Source organism: Artibeus jamaicensis, unplaced genomic scaffold (genome assembly GCF_021234435.1).
Source record: "Artibeus jamaicensis isolate MK-2021 breed Jamaican fruit bat unplaced genomic scaffold, CSHL_Jam_final contig_1132, whole genome shotgun sequence".
NCBI lineage: Eukaryota > Metazoa > Chordata > Mammalia > Chiroptera > Phyllostomidae > Artibeus > Artibeus jamaicensis.
This window is the reverse complement of record NW_026521221.1, coordinates 7,719,912-7,741,969: the sequence shown is the minus strand read 5'-3', so window position 1 is coordinate 7,741,969 and position 22,058 is coordinate 7,719,912. Positions and strand designations below refer to the sequence as shown.

Genomic DNA, 22,058 nt, shown 5'->3' with positions numbered 1-22,058 from the left:
TTATTGGTGCATTTCCATGCAGGTTTCTAGGAAATATTCAACAACCAAACCATGGCAAGACAATTGATGCAGCCGAGTCTCAGGACCAGCTAGAACTGGCAAAATAAATGCTGACTGAACCTTCTTTTATCCTCCCATTACTGCCTTTGTTAGCACCTTTATTTTATCTTGCTGCAAACCAATTTTCTTCACAATATTAGCAGGTAACTCAGGAGCTCCAGAAGAGCCACTAGAGATAAAAGGGCTCTTCCAAGTTTTAGTTCAGAAAATTCCTGGGAATAACCTGATTGGCCCAGTGCAAACCAAGTGCTTACTATTGGACCAATCAGCTGAAGTGGGGAGAGTCAAGTAAACATCTGAGGTCAAACTTACCTCATGAGGAAGAGGGAGGAATGCTGAGCAGAGAAAATATTAACTTGGTTATGAGGAGGATTGAGTTTGGTTTAGGCGGATACCAGCTTGGATGAGAAATTGAGGCTAAGTATAAGAATGCTTGATGGAGTAGGCTATTATGGTAGGTTTAGAATTTATGTAGTGGCACATCTGGAGGCCAAAGGAATATGGTTGTTAGCTTGGGTGCCACATTTAAAAATGTAAGTAGGCAAACTGTTGTGTCCAGCGTAGGGCAGTCAGCAGACTGAATGCAGGTTGTATAAGAGCAGTAACTATCTGGGTTTCACTGGGTTTGGGGAGAAGGAGCAAAAGATCAAAGACAGCAAAGAGGGCTCCATGGGATTTAGGGCTGGTGAGAGGAGGTCTCAAGAAGTCAAGGATAGACCTAGGATATCCAGTTTAATAGGATGTGGGCATTTACAGAAATAGGGATGATAGGAGTTAGTGTAGGTAAATATAGTTCAGTTTTAGACATACTGAAGTAGTGGTATATCCCCCTGCTGGAACTGCTATGAAGAAGCTGGAAATGTTTACTGGGGTGTAGGGAAGGAGGTTATCACAGTCTTTTGAGATAACTCATCTCTGAAACTAGAAAACAGGAAGGCACAGTCTGGGCCTTGGAAACAACCCTATTTAAGGTTGTGGGAAGAGAAAGAAGAATCAGTGAAGGAGGCAGCTAGGGAAGGTTTCAGAAGGTAGGAGAGAGAGGCAAGTGTAGAGACTAGAGAAATGAGAGTAGAATTCAAAAAGGAAGATGGGGCGTGGAAACCGATGATGAAGGACACTTGGAAAAGGCAATTATATTTGGTGAGGTCTTTTCAGAGCCCTGGAGAGGAACGGTGTTGACTGTCGAGGGCTACACTTCCACTTCAAGCTGAGCCCTTAACTCCTGCTAGCATTATACTAGGTGCTGAGGACAGGAAGAACAGCACAGTCTGGACCCAAGAAGCTCACGGTGTGTTAAAGAAAGTGAGAACTAAACAACTAAGATACAATGTTGAAAGTGTTTAAACAGGTGTGCGCAAGATAGTAACGCCCTGCAGAGTGGGCGACCCCATCCGGCCGGATAGGGAAACCGCGGGTAGGACGGCTTGCTGTTCCCGTGCTTGCTGGGTTTCCAAAGATTTCCGCGGGGGCAATTCCAGAAGAACCAATTCTCTGAGATTATAGCTCTTAGGCGGCTGCAGGGCGATGGGACGCGAGGGGACCTTGGAGCCTCCGGGCGAAGGAAAGTTGGCGATATCAGGGTCCTATTTGAAAGATGCGGGATGGAGTTTGCAGCCAAAAGATGGGATGCAGGAAGAAGAGGCGAATAACTCGTCTAAATTCTCTCCGTTTTTTCCACACAGGGCAGGAAATGTCAGGAGTGGTGAAAGACGGGCTCTTTGTAAAACTAGTCGACCAAAAGCCTCAGGGCGCGTGACTTGGGGAGCCTCATTACTATTCCAAAACCTCTGTATTGGGCCGGAACTCGATCAAAACGCCTGGTTTGGCGCCGGAGAGTGAAAGCAGATGGACTTACACGGGAAACTGGATTACCCGGTGGAGAAAAGCTGGGGACGCGGAGGAAGCCTCTCTTCAGCGCCGGCGGGGCAGGCCAGTGGGCTTTTGCCGGCAGTTCGTGCTTCCTGGACGGGCGAGGGCTGCACGACAAGAGCAGGTGAGGAGTGAGGGGACCACTGCGCTGCATCGTGGCCCTGACCGCTCCCCGACTGGGACTGAGAGCTTGACGCCGGAGCGCAAGAGAGTTTTGCCGCTAGCTAGCTGTATGACCTCGGGCAATTTTATTTTGGAACCTTCGCTTTCTATCTCTGTAATTGGAGTAATAATCGTATTTCTCAGGGTTGTTGTGAAGAGGCAATGAAAATACGCTTAGAACAGTTTCTGGCACATGGTAAGCCCTGAATATACAATCTTTAAAAAGACTGCCTCATTTTTCTGCATGGGTTATGTTGCTGTCAAAAGTCACCCACTTCGCGGGGATCATCCGTTAACGGAATTGACTTACTGGTAAAAATATGAAACAAAACATTTATAATTAAAGTTGTATTAGGGACATAACACTACTGAGGGCTTGAAAAAATAGGGTGGATGTTACTCATAATCCCATCATCCTACATGAGACTTGAAGACTTTTATCTCCCAACCCTGCCTAAATATTTCTTCCGTACGTTTTTATATTGTAATGTTAGCATATATGCGATTTTGATTCCTTCTTGTTTGCCACTTCGTTTAGGCTGTGTATGGAGTTCAGGAGAATCATTTTTATGATTGTGCATATTCCATTTTATGAGCATATCATTTGTCTCCCAAATTCCTGTATATGTAGAGTTAAAATCATTCAGACTAGTGGGTAAGTTTCCATTTTTATTTTTTCTCTCTCCTGGTTTCTAGGGTCAAGACAGGACAAAGACAAACTAACATTACATATTTTATTTCCTTTTAGAGGTAGTTGGAACAAGTAGGAGAGGGGACTATTTAGTCTTCCAGGTTCTGGCAACACTTCCCGCTAGCACTTATGACTTGTTGCTGCTAAGGCAAAGTTACTATTATACTAGAGCTATAGAAGTTACGTCGCTAATCCTTTACATAGAGAGAGGCAGCAGCATAAAGTGGAAGGACTTCAGGCCAGTGGTCTAGTTCTCGCTTCTTTACTGTTAGCATTGTGAGCTTAGGGAGTCACTTAACCTGTTTGTGTCTTTGCTGGAGGAGGGATGTAGCCACCTGCCTTGTCCTTCAGGAGTCATCTGTGTATTAATGTCAAGATGACTTGAAAATATTAAAAATGGTGTTTAAATGTGATGGTATTGTGCTACAGTTGTTTAGTTTCTATCTTTGAGGAGCTCAAATAGTGACTGATAGTCAAAGCTTTGTTTCTCAAAGTGTGAGCCTTGGACTTGAGCTTGTTAGACTTACTGTATCAGAGACCCCTCTTATAGCCACCGTTCCATCTGATCTTCAGAAGACTCCCTTAAGGTAGATAGGGGAGGTGTTAACACAATCTTACCCCCAAGGAATGGAGACCTTAAAACATCAACTACTTTACTTGAGGGTAAACAGCTTTATTAGGTTTAGCCACACAAGACTGTCAGTATTCACAAATACAACCCAGTGAGAGGGCAGGGCCAGGTAGAGTGGAGCCTGGTGTCATGTCCAAGTTCTCTAACTCCATACACAGTGTGCACTGTAAGTGTGCCTTTTTTAAATGAAGTGCTAATATGTCAGTTAGCTGAGGCCCTGGATTGAATTAGGTGAATACTTTATTTTAGAAATCAATTATTTCTTTAGAAATCCTGTTGCAGTGGAGTCACCATAAAAATAAACAAAAAATGAAAACAAATAAACAGAAAACCCCAAACAAACAAGTAAACAAAATGGAGCATAAAAATTTGTTTTAAAGTTGACACAATCTTATCCTGACTGGTGTGGCTCAGTGGCTGGGCATCGTCCCACAAACCGGATTTCCAGGTCAGTTCCTGGTCAGGGCTATGCCAGGGCTGCAGGCTAGAGCTCCTGTTGGGGGTGTGTGAGAGGCAACTAATCAGTGTCTCTCTCTCCTTTCCTTTCCCTCTCTCTGTAAGTAAAATCTTTTTAAAAATTGATGCAATCTTATGAAACACATACTTGAATTATTTTGGGGTTGGTTATAAACTCCATGAAGGGACCAGTGTTTATATTCATTTTGGTATTTTTGACAAGGCAGTGGGGTGCAGTACTCACGGTGCAGCCAGGGTTCTCATGGTAAGCCCTGGGTGAATGTTTATAGAATTTGAAAATGAGTTCATGAATTTCACCATACATGATCCATGTCGAAGTTGAAATCGTGATGTATTTTTTGCTGTAGTGGTAACTCTTCAATGTCTCTTCTACTACAGGTTGGATTGGGCTGTTGGCTGAAGCTTCTTCCCCTGGTAGCTTAGGGAGAAACCCACATTTTGACTTTTTCTTACCATGGCTTTGGTTCACAAATGGATGAATGGCACTTACAGTCTTAGAAAGTGCCTGAAGCTAAGCGATGCCTCACGTCCATTTTTGAGCACTCGCTTTGCAGACTATTGTTCCAGTGGTCTTCAGAAACCGGTGGCTACTCCTGGCAAAGCATCCACTCAGAGGAACACTGAAGGGGGTTTACAGGGAGATCACCAGAGAGAAGTTGCTTTGGATATAACCTCTCCTGAGGACAAGCCTGAAGTTAGTTTTGATAAAGCAATTAAAGATGAAATAAAGGACCATTTGAGGCGTTTGAAGGATGATATGGTGAATCATTGGATAGGGCCCGAAGGCCGTCCTCTGCATGAGGTCTTGATGGAACAAGCCAAAGTTGTCTGGCAGTTCCGTGGAAAAGAAGATTTGGATAAGTGGACAGTGACTTCAGATAAGACAATTGGGGGCAGAAGTGAAGTGTTCCTGAAAATGGGCAGGAATAACCAAAGTGCACTGCTGTATGGAACTCTGAGCTCCGAGGCGCCTCAGGACGGTGAGGGTGGCCGCAGTGGGTACTGCACGATGATGTCCAGGGTCCCACGGGTAGGTTAGACCCGGGAACCTGAGTTTTCTAGTGCACTGGGCTGAACTTCATTGCGGCGTGGACTGTAGCCAAGAGCTTTTGTTTCTGTGAATGAAAACACCTCATCTGGTGTGGGGTGAATAGCCACTGAGCATGAGTGCAGAGTGAAGCCCCAGGGAGGCAGTTGCCGATCAGGGGCTGCTTGTTTCTGGGCACCACTTTGGGGTAGAGCGGGGCGCTCTCCTGTCTGAGGAGCCCCGAGGGGTAGACAGCTGGATCACGATCTGGGGAGGTCCGCGTGTTCCCTACATGGACTGCAGTGGCCAGGGCTCCTTACAGTGGCTGCAGGGTCAGCCTGTGGCTTTTCAAAAAAATTAAACAGTTTTGCCTTGGCTGGTGTAGCTCAGTGGATTGAGCGCAGGCCTGTGAACCAGAGGATTGAGGTTCAATTCCCAGTCAGGGCACATGCCTGGGTTGCAGGCCAGTTCCCAGTGGGGGACCCATGAGAGGCAACCATACCTTGATATTCTCTCCCTCTCTCCTTCCTTTCCCCTCTAAAGATAAAGAAATACAATCTTTAAAAAAATTAAACAGTTTTAGGGTACTTCTGTAGTTTGACAGGAAAATTGCACAGTGGTGCAGAGTTCCCGTGGGCTCTTCCCCAGCTCCTCTGGTTGTTACCGTCTTACCCGGCTGCAGTGTGTGAGTCCTGCTGAGACGCTGCAGTACTGTTGACTCATTCCACACTCTCTCTGGGTTTCACCAGTGTTCCCACCAATATTTTTTTTTCTGATCCAGGAACCCTCATTACATCTAGCTGTCAGGTCTCCTTAGTCCTCTGGTCTGTAACAGTTTCTTAGTCTTTTCTTATTTTTCATGAAGATCTGACAAATACTGGTCAGGCATTTTGTAAAATGACCCTCAGTGTGGGATTTTCTGATGTTGTTTCCTCCTGATTAGATTGGGGTTGTGGGTTTTCAGGAAGAATGACACGGAGCGTAAGTGTCCTTCCCATCACATCATAGGAAAGGTACATGCTAGCAACATGACTTACCACTGACGTGTTAGCCTTGGTCCACCCGGTCAGGGTGGTATTTGCCAGGTCACTCCATCGTTCAGTTACTTTCTTCTTTCTATACCGTGTTCTTTGGAAGCAAGGCACTAAACGCACTCCACCTTCAAGTCAGGAAGGCTGTGGGATGAAGTTGTGTCTCCCGGAAGGTGCGGTAAACACATAAATTATTTGAGATTCTTCAGAAAAGATTTGTTTCTTCTCTCACATTTATTATTTAGTGTGAACTCATACTTTGGGTTATAACCCAGTACTGTGTTATTTATTTTGTTGCTCAAATTGTTCCAGCTTTGGCTGTTGGGAGCTCTTTCAGGTTGGCTCCTCTCCCTCCTATCTGCAGCCATCCTTTTGTTTTTTTTGAGCACTTTTTGACTCTTCAAGATGTTCTGGCTCACCTTGTATTTTCCCTGGCCCAGCGCTGTAATATGCCATTTCTTGAAGGAGCCCTGGCTCCTTTTTTATGGAAAATGGCATTAGAAACCAAAATCTGGGCATTGAGCATGCTCGTTGCTACTGGGTTGATGTTAAGTCCGGGATGTCTCAGTGGACATACCTAGGAAGTATATGTATGCATACCAGCCATGGGAACACACGCATCTGTAATTATTTCTGTGTCCATAGTAAGCTAAATATGAGTTCATAGTAACGCTCTGACTCAGTCACTACCATGTGGTTCATTCTAGCCTTCCCCCTCTTGCTCATCTGTAACAGTGAGAAACATCTCCCACCATGTACCATTCATTCACTTACTAGTTTAACCTCAATATACATATAGAGCAGTTTCAGAATTTTTAACCCATAACTCTGTGAGACAACTTTATCAAGTAGAATACAGTTTATTTAGCTATATAATTTCCAGTTAGAACACTATTTTTTAAAAAGGATTTTATTTGTTTTTAGAGAGAGGGAAAGGAAAGAAGAAAGAGGAGGAGGGAAAAAGGAGAGAAACATCAATGTGCGGTTGCCTCTTGTGCGCCCCCTACTGAGGACCTGGCCTGCAGCACAGGCATGTACCCTGACTGGGAGTTGAACCAGAGACCCTTTGGTTCACAGGACCTGCTCAATCCACTGAACTACAGCAGCCAGGGCAAGAACAGTATTTTGAAAGTTACTTAGGTCAGTTCATTTATTTCTCCACTGGCCTATGGCTTTTTGCAGATCTGTTGACAAGGTACTGTTTCAGGGCTGCCCTGGACAGGTTCCCGTGCCTGGCCTTGGCCACAGCCCCTTGGATATTGTGCTTTAAAGAGAAAGACAAATGTTATGAATAATATTAGGTTTCCTCTCTCCAGATGATGAAAAAAGAAAGGTAGGAATTCTTTTAGAAGCAATAGACCATGCATACAGGATTTTTTTTCAGGCCCTACAAATCTACAAAATGGATTTAATCAGTCCACAGTAGAAAATAATGCTATGGCTAGATATGCACTGTGGAATAATGGAAAATATTGATAACATTTATTAAGTGTACCTGCCAGCCCTTGTGCTGATTAGTTTATATGTATCATCCCCTTTATTCCTCACAACAATATTTTAAGGTATGATCATCTCCATTTTACAGATGAGGAAACTGAGCCTTGGGGAGATTTAGTAATTTGTCCAAAATTATACAGATAATAAATAATAGTTCATATCTGCACACTGGTTTTCTTGAAATCAGATTACCTCTGAGATTGCTCTAAATAAACACCTTTGGAAATTAACACGAAACCCTACTTTGAAAGAGACAGTACAGATGTTAAGAACACAGATTTTGGAGTTAAAGAGTACTGGATTTATCGGTATTAATAATTGAGTGCTCAGTGTCTTCATCTATAAAATGGACTGCAATGATAGTACCTGTTTCCTAGGGTTGTTGTGAGGGTTACATTTTGTGTGCCAAGTTGATTTAAGTTTTCAATGAATGGTAGCACTTGCTATAAAAATACCAATTTTAGAACTTGAGCTCTTTCATAGTTTTCAAATTTACAGGAAGGCAGTTGTCATTAAACGGCCTGTTCAGAAGCCATTGCTGCGCTGGCCCAGGGAAGGAAGGTGCCCAACAGGAACTCTTTTCCACGCAGTGACACAAGTGGGTGCCTACGCCATGTAAACACGGTCCTGGGCCAGTCCGGTCTTGAGCATTACCTTAGAAACATATAAACTATGTCAGTATTTGGTACTAAAATAAGAATCACCAAATTTATCTGCCTCCGTATGGTAACAGCTGGAAAAGAAAAAGTGGCTAGTGGCTCCTTTTGTTGCTATAAAAGGTGATGACTCACATTTTGCTAACAGTGGAAAATGAAGTGAAATGAACTTTCCTTTCTGCACCTTAGGGCTCTTTTGAAATAAAGAGATCTTACGATTGGTCCCAGTTCAACACTCTGTATCTGCGCGTCCGTGGAGATGGTCGGCCTTGGATGGTGAATATCAGGGAGGACATGGATATGATCCAGAGGAAGAATCAGATGTACAGTTACTTCATGTTCACCCGTGGGGGGCCCTACTGGCAGGAGGTCAAGGTAACTGCACAAGCCTTTACTGTGTATGAAATGAGAACTTTTGAGATCACAGTTACATTGTAGTTTTTTTTCTTTCTTATCAGTTTGTATTGGAAGGTGTGGGAAGGAAACAAGGAGGACCTGGGGCAAGATTTATGTAATTGAATCATATAAATATTAGCCTATTAGCCAAAAAATATTTTTGATAAGATTATGGCCAAGTGCATGCTAAGTGGGTCCATCTTTGCTTTGAGCCTAAGTTTCTGCTGTATCATCTCTTCAAGGCAACTCTACTAAGCTGATGTCCCTAACTTAGTAGAAAGGCTCCCTTAAGAGGAATAAATACTTCATAATTTATAATTATCAAGATTGGTATTTCCTTACCTGGCTGGTGTGGCTCAGTGGATTGAGCACTGGCCTGCGAACTGAAAGGTCACCAGTTCGATTCCTAGTCATGGCACATACATACCTGGGTTGCAGGCCAGGTCCCCCGTTGGAGGTGTGCAAGAGGCAACCATTTGATGTACCACTCATTGATGGTTCTCTCCCTCTCTTTCTCCCTCCCTTTTCCTATCTCTAAAAATACATTAAAATCTTTAAAATAAATAAATAAAAACGGCACACTCTGTGCATCTTCTGCACCTGTTTATATTTTTTAACTGTAGATTCTGGAGAGCCTCCATATCACCACAGGGAGTTATTCTTTATCCTTCTTTTTCTGGGGGGAGGGGGGCGGTATTTTTTGTTATGCGGACAACCCATTTTATTTTTTAATATTTATTTTAAAAATTAAACTTTTTTTCATTAGAGGTGCATGGGGGAGAAAGAGAAGGAGAGAAACATCGTTTGGTTGCCTTCTGTGTGCACCTTGACTGGGGACTGAACCTGTAACCCAGGCATGTGCCCTGTCTGGGAACTGAACCAGTGACCTTTTGGCTTGTAGGACGACACCCAACCAACTGAGCCACATGGGCCAGGGCCAGGGCAGCTATCCCATTGTTGATTGAATAAATCCTGTATTGGTAGTCACTTGAGTTGTTAACAATTGCTATGGTAAATACATTATTACAGTTTTTGAGATGTTTAAAAAAATTTTTTTAAAGAAAAAAACTTGTCTATATCTTACCTTTTCATGAATCAGAAAAACATACATGTCTCTAAGTTAGTCTTATGCACACTCTTCGGCTGGTGCTTATCACTCCTTTCCTTCCTGTTTCTTCTTATGTCTAACTTACTAATACATTGTGGAGGTCTTTTGTGGGGGCGTTATTACAAAAAGATATATCTTGATGTATTTGTCGGAGTTTATCTGAAATACAAATTTCTTTATTTTTATTTTTATATTTTATTTTATTGATTATGCCATTACATTTGTCTGTTTCCCCCCTTCATTCCCCTCCACCCTGCACACCCCTCCCCCACCATTCCCTCTCCTTTAGTTCATGAACACGTGTCTCAGTTCTTTAGATTCTATATTTCCCCTACTATTCTTACCCTCCCCCCTATTTTCTATCTACTGTCTATGCTACTTATTTTCTGTACCTTCTCCCCCCTTCTCCTTCTCCCACTCCCCTGCTGCTAATCCTCCATGTGATCTTCATTTCTGTGGTTCACTCCTGATCTAGCTGTCCTCTTAATTTGCTTTTGTTTTAGGTGTGGTTGTTAATAACTGAGTTTGCTGTCCTTTCACTGTTAATCTTTTTTATCTTCTTTTTCTTAGGTAAGTCCCGTAAGGGCTTGGTGATGATGAACTCCTTGAATTTGATCTTATCTGAGAAGCACTTTATCTGTCCTTCCATTCTAAATGAAAGCTTTGCTGGATAGAGCAATCTTGGTTGTAGGTCTTTGGTTTTCATGAGTTGGAATACTTCTTTCCAAGCCCCTTCTTGCCTGTAAGGTCTCTTTTGAGAAATCAGCTGACAGTCTGATGGGAACTCCTTTGTAGGTGACCGTCCCCTTATCTCTTACTGCTTCTAGGATTCTCTCCTTCATTTTAATCTTGGCTAATGTAATGATGATGTGCCTTGGTTTGTTTCTTCTCAGATCCAACTTCTTTGGGACTCTCTGAGCTTCCTGGATTTCCTGGAAGTCTATTTCCTTTTCCAGAATGGGGAAATTCTCTTTTATTATTTGTTCAAATAAGGTTTCCACTGGTGACTGTTCCTCTTCCCCTTCTGGTACCCCTATAATTCGGATGTTGGAGCGTTTAAAGATGTCCTGGAGGTTCCTAAGTCTCTCCTCATTTTTTTGAATTCTTGTTTCTTCATATTTTTCTGTTTGGTCATTTTTTCCTTCCTTCTGGTCCACTCCCTTGATTTGAGTCCCAGTCTCCTTTCCATTACTATTGGTTTCCTGTGCATTTCCATTCATTTCAATTAGTTTAGCCTTCATATGTTCCTCTAATTTGTGACTAAAATCAACCAGTTCTGTGAGCATCCTGATCACCAGTGTTTTGAACTGTGCATCTGAAAGTTTGGCTATTTCTTGGTCACTTAGAGTTATTGGCTCTGGGGCTTTGAGTTCTTCTTGAGCCATGTTTTGGTCTGTTCACACCTGTTATGTATGAGGGGCAGAGCCCTAGGTGTTCACCAGGGTGGGGCCACCCAGGTCGCTGGGTTGTGACACTGTATGTGGGGGTGGGGTCAGAAAGGGAGCAATGGCGGTCCTCTCTGCTCACCCAGTCCGCCTCACCACTTGCCCCTGCCTGTTTATCTGAGTGCAAATGTGCGAGCCCTCCGACCTGCGCCAGGGCCTGCGCGGTCTGTCTCAATGCAGGTCTCTTCACTGGTTTATCTGCGTGCAAGTGCACGACCTCAGACAGCTAGCTGCGCCACGCCTTCTTATAGCTACCCCGCACCTGGGATCCACGCCCTCAGCTGCCTGTGCACCGCCTGGCTCGGGAGATCGTTTTTGCCCGACCCACTCCGCTGCTGGCTTCACCCCTCTCACTAGTGTAGCTGAGTGGTTCGGTCTCCATATTGTTCCATTTTCTGTGATTTGGTTGCATTTATTGTTGTTAAAACTTTGTTGTTTTTAGATTTGGTTGTGTGAGGAAGCAAAGTGTTTACACCTACGCCTCCATCTTGGCGGAAGTGAAATACAAATTTCTAAATATGAAATTGGTAGGTCAAAGTTATAGCATTTCAGATTTTGTTAGATAATGCTGTTTTCTATTTCTGTATAAAAAGCTTACCATAAACTTAGCAGCTTCAAAAACAAAATTGTTAGCTTATAGTTCTGTAGGTTGTAAGTTGGGACTTACACTCAGAGCCTTATGAGGTTGTAATCAAAGTGTTAGCTGGGCTCTACTCCTTTCCAGAGGCTCTGGGGAAGAATCTTTCAAGGTCATTCCTGTTGATTAGCTAAATTCAGTTCCTGTGACTTGAAGGGCTGTTACCCCATTTCTTTACTAGCCGTCAGATGGGGAGCCACTCTCAGCTCCTAGAAGCTGCATGAGACTAACTTAGAGACATGTATGTTTTTCTGATTCATGAAAAGGTAAGATATAGACAAGTTTTTTTCTTTAAAAAAATTTTAAAGAAATTAAAAATTTTTGCATTCACGGCCACTGAGCCCCATCTATCTTCAAAGCCGTCAGTTGAGAATCTATCTCCCCACCCTGCCCCCCAAACCCCTTTCATGCTTTTAATCTCTTTCACCAGTCAGATCCCTTGTATGGGTGCAAGAGATTAAGTTAGGCCTATAGGAAATAATCTTCCTTATATAAAAGTCAACTGACTGAGGACCTCTCACACAGTTCCTTCATAGCAGCATGGAGATTAGTGTTTGAATAACTTGAAGGTGTGTGTCTACTAGAATTAGGACATCTTGGGGGCCATCTCAGAATCCTGCCTACAATTGCTGGCTGCCCTCTGAACGAGTTGCAATAATTTGCACTCCTTCACAAGTGTGTCCATTTCTCTCCATCCCCATTTTTCTATTGGGTTGTTTAATCTTTTTCTTAGGTCTATTATTTGTGATCCAATGACTGGCCACTCGTCATAATTGCATATATTAAATAATTTGAGAATTTAACTATTATTCTTTTATCATTACAATTACATACAAAGGTCTCAGGTACTTACATTTTAGCTGTGAGGTAAATGGTTTCTTCTTTTTTCAGATTCCGTTCTCCAAATTTTTCTTCTCTAATCAAGGGAGAATCCGGGATGCCCAGCACCAGCTTCTGCTTGACAAGGTAACATTGTTCTCTACTTTGACTCAGAACTGTATTACCTTTAGTGAAACAGAACCACTGTGAGGAGGAGTTCAGTCCATATTTGAAGGCTGGCAAAGGAAAGGTGGAAATTGCTACTGAAGGCCACCCCTTATATCCGCACAGATGTTGGCACAGACCTATCCTTTGAGCCAAACCCCTGTCCTGGAGAATTGCATTATGGTCTTCATTTCAGCATGCCCGCCTTTTACTTTAGCTTTAAAATAAGAGAATAGTACTAAGAGTTCTGGAGAGCATCAAGAACCTGTTAGACATCCATGCTGCCCTTACCAGCCTATAGTGACACTACATTAAAGGAAGAGGAGAGGAAGTTGAATGTGGAAAGTAGCCCTGTGCTACTTTGAGAACTGTGCTAAGGACTCTACTTGCTAAGGGCTGATAGTATGAAGACCCAGCCATAGTAATCAGCTCATGGAATGGGAAAGCCCAGGAACAAACATCAGTACCTTTAGTGCTTGCGATTTTAATCAATTTCTCTATTTTAAATTTAGATCTCTTCTATTGGATTCACCCTGGCTGATAAAGTGGATGGCCCATTCTTCCTGGAAATAGATTTTATTGGAGTATTTAATGATCCAGCCCACACAGAAGAATTTGCCTATGAAAATTCTCCAGTGCTTAACCCAAGACTTTTTAAATAGTGATCATGTGATAGTTTTGTATTACTAAACTAGGGTAGTAGTATTTATGATGATAGACAAAATAAAGTATTTCTTTAATGGCATCCAATCAGTGGCTGGTATGTAGTCCCTAAGACAAGGCTAAAGTGCTGCTCCCAAGAGGGACCATCCATATAGAGGGAACACAGCGTGAAACCAGGTTCTAAGCTGTACCTTAACTTAGGGAGTGCAAGTACTATACTGATGCACAGGGGCTATGTAAGGAACTGTTCTCGGTTAGTGAGAATGATTCCTATTAGAAGCAAGTCCTGCATGGTTTCCAAAGCAAGGCGTCTGAGATGACTACCGATGGCCTCCTACCACTCTGTTCCTTAAAGGTTTCTTCTGTTTTCTAGTCCATCTTTGAGGGAGACTGCTGAGAATATGAAGATAAGTCACTGAGAAAAGACACACCTACCATCTTAGTCTGCTCAGGCTGCTATAACAAATTACCGTAGACCAGGTGGCTTAAACACACATACATGCACTCCCCACAGTTCTGGGTGCTGAGTAGTGTTAAGATCAAGGTACCTGCATAGCTGGTGTCTGCCAAGTGTCTGCTTCTTTGGTTATAGACAGCTGCCTTCTTGCTGTATCCTTACAGTGGTCTCCTTCTTAAAAGACACTAATTTCATCACAAGTACTCCACCCTCATGACCTAGTTGCCTTCCAAAGGCCCTCCCACCTCCAAGTACCATCATTTTGGAAATTGGGGTTTAATGTGTGAATTTTGGGGCAACATAGACATGTAATCCATAATGCATAGAGAACTAGTTTTCCAAAAATGCATGATCCTTACCAGTTCTTACTTTATAGTGACTTTGATGTAACCATTAGAGAAACTAAATCAGGTATCAAACTAATGTCCCCTAAACTTCCCCAGTCATTTTAAGCATCACAGAGATTGCATAGACCAAAACTAAGAATGATTAACAGGGTTTTAAATTGATCTTATCATCTTACAGAAAGGAGATAGGAAACTATTATTATAGTCAGAGTAAAGCTATATTATAATTAAGAGTACCCTAAGAGAGCCAAGTTTAAAATAAGAGAATATAAATCATTCAGGTGACTTAGCCCCCCTACAGCCCAGAGTTGGTGCCCCACAACTTCTGGCTTTTCCCAAAACTATAATCACCTTTGGAAGGGAAGAGATTTCAGACTGTTGATGAGATTCAGGAAAATATGACGGGGGAGCTGATGATGATTGGGGGAACTGAGTGAGGTCCAAAGGTGCCTGCTTTGAAGGGGACTGAGGCATCATTGTCCTGTGTACAATGTTTCTTATATCTTCTTCAGTAAATGTCTCCATTTTTCATTTACGTGGCAGGATACTTTCTGGACAGATCTCATGTATACCTAGGTACAGAATTGCTGGGTCATATGATACACATACATTGAACTTTTTAAAGAAACTACTAAACTGGTTTTCAAGGTGGTTATATAATTTCACCTCAGCAGCAATGTATTTTGACAGTTACCCCACGATTTCTTGATTTATCTGATCTCTGCCTCTTGATAGTGAAATCTAAGTTGATTAAGCACCCGGGAGTGTGTCATGTTCTGTGGGTTCAGCGGTGTAGAAATACAGAAGGACACGGTCCCTTCTTCTTGGGGTGGGCAGGGTGGGCAGGGAAGGAGGAGGAGCACCAGTGACCTTGTCCATCTTAGTTGGTCAGCCAAATCTAAGAAGATAATGGTTTACAAAGAATGAATCTGCGACTGTGAGGAAAAATTTTATTCATGAAAATCTGAGGCAGCACAAACTCCAGAAGAGCAAACATGGTTATGATGCTGAGCAACTCCAGTCTCTCCATTAACTAAATAAGATGTAAGTTTGACAGCACAGTAATCCTTAAAGCAGCAATCCTCCAGTTTCAGTATGGCTCCGTATATTGTTAAACAAGCAACGCTAGAATGAGCTACAGAGTTTTTGTTTTTAAGAATATATTGAGTGAGATGGCAATTACATGACATGATCTAAACAAAAGTGTATAAGCTTGAAAAAAAACACTTCAACATGGGTAAACTATTGATGCCATAACCAACCCATATGGCCCCCATTTTCATTAAGGGATTAGATTCTCTAGAGGATGGAGAGGTGACTTTGGCCAGCTTATCCTACTCATGTTCCTACTGTTCAATTTCTACTAAAGCTCGAGGTGTAACTAGTTACCGTCAGGTAAATCCTCTTGCCTAGAAGAGGATCGCAACTATGTTAATAACAGAGCCAGCAGAGGGAACTTGACAATAATGTAGGTCAAGAATATATAGGATGGAACTTAAAAAAATCTATAGGCTGGGTCTCATTAGAAAACTGAGTTGTACTGGGACTTACGTTAAAACCATTTGGAAGATTTTTAGAGTTTTAAGGTAATGAACACATGCTACTTTAGAACAGAGAAAGAAAAAGATCTTTTGACTAAAGTGGGAAAAACAGTACAATATATTTACAAAAAAAGGTTCAGAATGAAGGAATATTTACAGGATGTTAAACTATTAATCTGCAGCCATAATGAGACCCCTTCGAGTTCCCAAAACCTTTGCTTTTTTCTCCTTTCGTTCTTGCTCATGTTTCATGCGTTGCTCCTCCCTAAAAGGCACAAGTGCATGTTAATTAGGCTCTGGTGAAACTCACAACAGACCACTCTAAAGCATCAGTTAGACTAACATCCAAACTTAAATACACTTATAGCTATACTGCTGTCTACCTGGGGGTCTGTGATGAAAATTGCTGCTGTGTCAAAGGGCTGTAAATTGGTATTTCCCACTAATTTAATGAGCATCCTAAAGTCAAGCACAGACCTGAAACTAGAAAGCACCTTGGTGCTTGAACCCAACCCCTGTAGTTTTTGTTTTAATTGATAAATCTCTATCTCTGGAAGTCAAATGTCAAGCTTAAAGTTAACTAGTCTGGTGAAAATGCTGGAACTAGGAACCAGGATCTGACTTTAGCATTAGAAATGGGATTAAGGGAAAAAAAAAAAAGCCCAGAGATCAGTTAATGATTTTAATAGCAAATATAATTAGTAAAGGTCTGGTGGCAGGTGGGTGTGTAGACAAGTCACATGACAGCTAACTCTTATCTCAGGAGGGTTTCATGCAGGGAATCCACTCAAGCTCTGGCTTTAACTTGGTCTTCAGGCAGAAGGAAGCCTCTAAGGATCATCCGTGTAGGGCCCTGCCATCCTGTGCAGGCCCTTGAACCCTGGCAAACCTGGTTCCCCTGAAGTGACGAATTTACATTTGTCTGCACACCGAGGTACCCTGGGCACTTGGACTGGTGACTGGAGGGATATCCAGGTGTGTTGTTTGGGCAGATAGGCTCTGCTTTTATATGTAGTCTTTCAAAATTAAAAGAATTATAGAAGTGGATAATTATATACTGACCTGGTCTGGAGACGAGGTTGTTTGTAAGTTTTCTTGTGGAAGCTAACTCGGCTTACATGCTCATTCAGGGATTTATTTTCTTTAGATTGTCCCCATGGCTTAAGTTTTCCTAGTTTAGAACCAGAGACAAAGACAAATTAATGAAGGCTCTTGTGTATATTCCTAATTTTATACATCTGTGGCTACTTGCTTTCTATCAACATGTATATTTTAATACACATTTGCCAGTATGTCTTTTATTAATTTCAATTTCATAGCCCACACATATAAATTGCATTTTTCTCTAACATTGTTTTCTGCTTTCTCAAAATATTTATTTGTTTATTTATTTTTAGGGGGAAGAGAAGAAGAAAGAAAAAGAAACATCAATCAGTTGCCTCTCACACACACCCCAGCCAGGGGCTGGGCCTGCAACCCGGATGCAACATTTTGCCTCATGGGATGATGTTCAGCCAACTGGACCACACTGGGCAGGGCTGTGTTCTACGTTTTAATCCTTGGAAACTCACAGAGTAAACCTTAATACTAGAAACAAACACACACACACAAAAACTCCCATTACATAGTAATTTAAAAGAAGCCATCGCAACCAAGTAGTTTATCCCAAGGTTGCACTGTATTATGTTTAATATTAAAGTGGTATTTTACCTGTGCAGTTTATTACTATTACACATTAAATTGTATTTAGAATGGAACAAGTGGGATAATTTGTTGGCTTTAGAACTGGGACCAAGTTTCCGAGTGTTATACAGAGCTCCACTTGCAGTGTCTGACCCATGCCCGAGAACCAGTGATTACCCTGTGCAGTTTCCCATTTTATAAAAATGACTGTCGCACCATCACTACCATTCAATCAGTAACTGCTAAAGTACTGCTTAGTTAGTGGTGGTCACAGTCATTCCCACAGCAAACACTTCTTGAGTCCCTGGCACTGTCGTGGGTGCTGAGGACATAAGCAGTAAACCAAGTAGTCAAAATCCTTGCTCTCTTGGGCTGGCGCGCCAGTGGTAGAAGTAGATGATAGTCAACTAAACACAGCATCAGGTGGTGCCATGTGCTGTGAAGAAATGGGGAACAGGCTAAGGAGTAAAGACTGGGAGGCAGGGAGTAAAGGCCTGAGCTCGTGGCAGCTCAGTGGAAGTCCCATTAAAACGAGGGAGCAAGCTATGCAAAGGTCTGTGGACACAGTATTCTGGGTAGAGGAGAGGGATAACAAGTTCAAGGACCTGGAGGTGGCAATGAGCTTGGTGTCTGAGGAGCTCAAACAGCTGTGTGATTGTCCCAAAGTGAGAGAGAGAAGAGAGAACGTGATGACTGAGGTTGGGAGATGGGAAACCTCGGGAGGTTGTAAGCAAGGCAGTAATGTGCTGTTTGACTCTAAGGTTGTAATGGGGCAAAGAGGCTCTTGTAGAAGCCCAAAGAAGAGATGATTGGGACCAAAGTGGAGGGGTGAAAAGCAGTCAGATTAAAGATCTTTTTTAAAGGTAAAGGTAAAAAGACTAGCTCAAAGAGGACTCTGAGGTTTCTGCCCGGACAACTCAGTAGACAACGTATTGGTGAGAGGAGGGGCCACTGCCACAGATGGCAAAACCTGGGGAGAATAAGTGGGTTGTGTGGAGAAGTAAACATTTCTCTTCTTCCTTCTACCACAGATAACCTGACTCTAACAGGTAAATAAGATTTATGTTTTCAGCCCTGGCTGGTGTGGCTCAGTGGATTGAGCACTGGCCTGAGAACCAAAGGGCGGCCAGTTCAATTCCCAGTCAGGGCACGTGCCTGGGTTGCGGGCTGGGTCCCCAGCTGGGGTGTGTGACAGGCAAATGCACACTGATATATCTCTCCTCTTTATCCCTCCCTTCCCCCTCTCTCTATAAATAAATATTTTAAAAAGATTTATGTTTACATTATGTTTGTTTCACTGACATTAGTAATGTAAAGATAAATGTTACATAAGCACGATTATTGTAGGAACTTTTTGTTTTGTTTTAATGTAATTCCAAAAGCAAAGAAAGGTAGATCACATTAACTACTGATATTTTATTTACTTATATATTTTTAACTATTGATATTTTAAACAGATGTAAGAATACTTTCATATATGCCCAAGAATGACCTCTGGTCGCTCAGTGCAGCAGGTGGTTGAACTGGTAGTTTGCAGCTAGCCTGGGATCCTTTGAAAGCTGTGAATAGAACACTCATTTTCCCATAGGCTTACTCCTGAGTTTCTTGATTTGGGCTGAAATTTTATTAATTCTTTGTAGTAACGCGGATTAGAAATTGTCTTTGAATAACAAAAATGTTAACCGAATCAATTATTTAATACTTATTTAATGGACTTTTTTTTAATCATGGGGGGCAGGCAGGAACCCTAGGTGGTCAAGCAGGGTTCCATCTGAGTCTCATGCTCGGATGTGAAACTGGTTAATTGTAAGTCTTCACATGTCTTGTGCTTCAAAACGTCACACATACCTTTGTGTGGCTCATAGGTGAGGGGACGAGACAAACTTGCTTTCAGGTCAAATACTGGTTTCCTACTGGAAACTGGAGTCTGTGCTGCGCCAGCCGACAGCTTGAACGGGGTAAACACTAGAAAAAGCCAACACACAAAACCCGAGGGTGTAGTTAGAGATAAAAAGACCTGCTGTGGTTTTTTTAAATTAAGTATCACTCTCAAGCTTAAAAATACGATCTATACAAACAATTTGAAACAGATATAGGGTAAAAAAGAAAGAGAAAAGAGTAACTGAGGAATAGTTAGTTACTAGATCAGGTGACATTTCCTACATCAGGTGGGAGTTTAGAATCTGGTTTAAAGAATTAACTGGGCAGCTCTGACTGGTGTGGCTCAGCTGGTTGGACACTGTCCTCCAAAGCGAAAGGTCGATGGTTCAATTCCTGGTTAGGCACATGCCTGGGTTGTGGTTTCCGTCCCTGGTGGGGGTGTGTATGAAAAGGCAACTGAACGATGTTTCTCTCCCTCTCTTTCTCCGTCCCTTCCCCTTCTCTAAAAATAAAACCTTTAAAAAACTAAAAAAGAATTAACTGGGTAATTTTTCAAGCTATTTACCTGATATTACTTACCCTTCTTAAAAATTGTATGTCAGTAGTAGCGTTTCCATCAATACAAATATAAAGCCTGCAAGCAACCTAATCATATATAGATGAAAAGATTCATGATTCTGTTTATTATTAACAAAAGCTATTTAAGAATGTGAATTTTTGTACCACAGAAAAAGTATACCAGGATGGTATAATTTAGTAAACCAAGTATTTCTACAGCTGGGCTCCGTACACCTGGCACACATTTACTAGCCATCTCTGCTCGAAGGCTGTACGGGCTACTGTCAAGCCCTTGCTTGTGTAGGTGATGAGAATCTAGGCCCTCCTGGTTGAAACAGAAAAGCACAAAGCCCTGTGTGTAAGCAACCATGCTCTGTCAATATTAAAGAGTGGGAAGGAGGGGATCAATGCCGTTGTCACGGACTGCTGCTGAGAGTGTCAAGTGGTACAATTCAGCGAGTACAGTAAACTTGCATATCCTCACCGGCAGCCCCACTCCACGGTCTAGAGAAATTCTTACACATGTATTCAAGAATGGTCACAATATATAATAACAAAAATTGGAAATAACCATGTCTATCAGCAGTAAAATAGATAAACTGAAATACAAGGTCTGTCTGGAAACAGTCCAGCCATTTGTTGATATAATGAGAATGGTTTGCCTGACATCAATGTAACCTGGCAGCCAAGGTGAGTGGACTGGAAGGCACGTGTGAACAATGACGACCTCACTCCACTAGTCAGTGGGGGTGGTAGACGCTGTTGAGTGAGCATGTGCACTGTGTGGCTGTTGCATTCAAAATGACTGAGTATGGCAACAAATCTGCATCGAATTTTGAATTAAGCTTGAACATTCCTCCATGGAAACTATTTGAATAATTCAGAAGTCAGCAGTTACGGGGAACTGGTGATTGGCATCTTCATCACAACCATGCATAGTATCTTGTGCAGAGTTCTTTGATCACTCAGGTGACTAGCACCCCCTACAGCCCAGATTTGGTGCCCTGCAACTTCTGGCTTTTACCAAAACTAAAATCACCTTTGAAAGAGAAGAGATTTCAGACCACTGATGAGATTCAGAAAAATACAACAGGGGAGCTGATGGCGACTGGGGGAGCTATGTGAGGTCCTATGGCACCAACTTTGAAGGGGACTGAGGTGTCATTGTCCTGTGTACAAGTTTTCTTGTATCTTGTATCTTCAGTAAATGTCTCTACTTTTCATATTACATGGCTAGATACTTTCTGGAGAGACCTCGTATATCCGTATTATTGAAAAACTGAAAATGCATGACCTTGAGCTCATTTATCAATATGAATGATTCCTTTTTTAAATTTAAATCTTATTTTTTACTTTAGACAGAGGGGAAGAGAGGGAGGAGAAACACTGACGCAAGAGAGAAACATCAGTTGTTGCCTTTTATACAGGCCTCAACCAGGGGCTGGATCTGCAGCCCAGGCTTGGGCCCCAATGGGAATTGAACAAACAACCTTTCACTTTGCAGGACAACACCCAGCTGAGCCACACTGGCTGGGGAAATACGGATGATTCTTGAAACATTATGCTGAGTGAAAGAAGCAGTCACAGCAAAAACAAAAACCATACAGTAGGATTTCATATTTACAAAATTCATATTTGATATCTGGGGAATAAAATATTTAACCTCAACTGGGCACAGTCCTGAATTACTTCGAGGAGAAAGCTCGAAACATGGAACACATGAAGTTTCTGCCTCATGCCCTTATCTGAGAGCGTTTGTGAGTCCCTTCCCATTACAAGGGGGGGTGCTCAGTGAGCTGAGGGCACAGTGCTCTCCGTATAATGATAGTGTCGTTTGTCAGGCAAGACCACTCTCCATTTTTTAGCACTGCCCTCTGCCTAAGTCCCTTTCTTCCTTACTACAGAATGATTTAGAATGTTCCATGGAACATTTGCTAGCTGGTATAGATATGAATAAGGATTAGGGTGGGAATGAGAGATCACGTAGAGGAAGAATCATATAAATGTACTATTCCCACCTCTGGTCTTTCTCTTGAAATTCAGTTGTCAGTCTCACTATTCAGTCCTTAATTTAGGTCTCAAAGGCATGAAGAAATCCTCAGAGTCTCCACTCTGAACAACGATCCAGTTGAAGTCCTGCTGGATTCCTCTAGTCTCAGGGAATTGGCAATCCTTTCTGCATAATCAAGGCTCTTGACCGACATATGCAATAGGACTCTCAGGAGAACCTTGACCTACTCACTTCTAACACTGGCCT

At 42.3% G+C, this 22,058-nt stretch overlaps 2 protein-coding genes across 7 annotated transcripts in view; one reads left to right on the top strand and one right to left on the bottom strand.

The window, feature by feature from the left end:
• The first annotated feature begins 1,938 nt into the window (after positions 1-1,938).
• Positions 1,939-13,416, top strand: NDUFAF1 (NADH:ubiquinone oxidoreductase complex assembly factor 1). Of its 2 annotated transcripts, none has more exons than XM_053665694.1 (5): positions 1,939-2,053; positions 4,269-4,920; positions 8,291-8,476; positions 12,579-12,653; positions 13,184-13,416. In XM_053665694.1, the coding sequence occupies exons 2-5, from the start codon at positions 4,345-4,347 to the stop codon at positions 13,331-13,333; spliced, it is 987 nt and encodes a 328-aa protein (XP_053521669.1). In that variant the 5' UTR covers positions 1,939-2,053; positions 4,269-4,344; the 3' UTR covers positions 13,334-13,416. The 2 variants fall into 2 exon arrangements, with proteins under 2 accessions (XP_053521669.1, XP_037017721.2); XM_037161826.2 differs by lacking the exon at positions 1,939-2,053 and adding an exon at positions 2,060-2,287.
• Positions 13,417-15,075: 1,659 nt separating this feature from the next.
• Positions 15,076-22,058, bottom strand: part of NUSAP1 (nucleolar and spindle associated protein 1) — a 36,188-nt gene continuing 29,205 nt past the window's right edge. For all 5 annotated transcript variants that reach the window (XM_037161785.2, XM_037161784.2, XM_037161788.2 and 2 more), the window contains 3 exons: positions 19,211-19,327; positions 16,742-16,850; positions 15,076-15,944 (listed from right to left, as the gene is read on the bottom strand). In XM_037161785.2, coding sequence (XP_037017680.2) covers positions 15,851-15,944; positions 16,742-16,850; positions 19,211-19,327 — 320 coding nt within the window. In that variant the 3' untranslated portion in view covers positions 15,076-15,850. The remainder of the gene's footprint in view (positions 15,945-16,741; positions 16,851-19,210; positions 19,328-22,058) is intronic.

Excerpts from the sequence above, each read along its gene's own strand:
- NDUFAF1 (XM_053665694.1), top strand. The coding sequence starts at position 4,345 with ATGGCTTTGGTTCACAAATGGATGAATGGCACTTACAGTCTTAGAAAG. Across the intron at positions 4,921-8,290 it reads TGATGTCCAGGGTCCCACGG|GGCTCTTTTGAAATAAAGAG; the intron begins GTAGGTTAGACC and ends TCTGCACCTTAG. Across the intron at positions 8,477-12,578 it reads CCTACTGGCAGGAGGTCAAG|ATTCCGTTCTCCAAATTTTT; the intron begins GTAACTGCACAA and ends TTCTTTTTTCAG.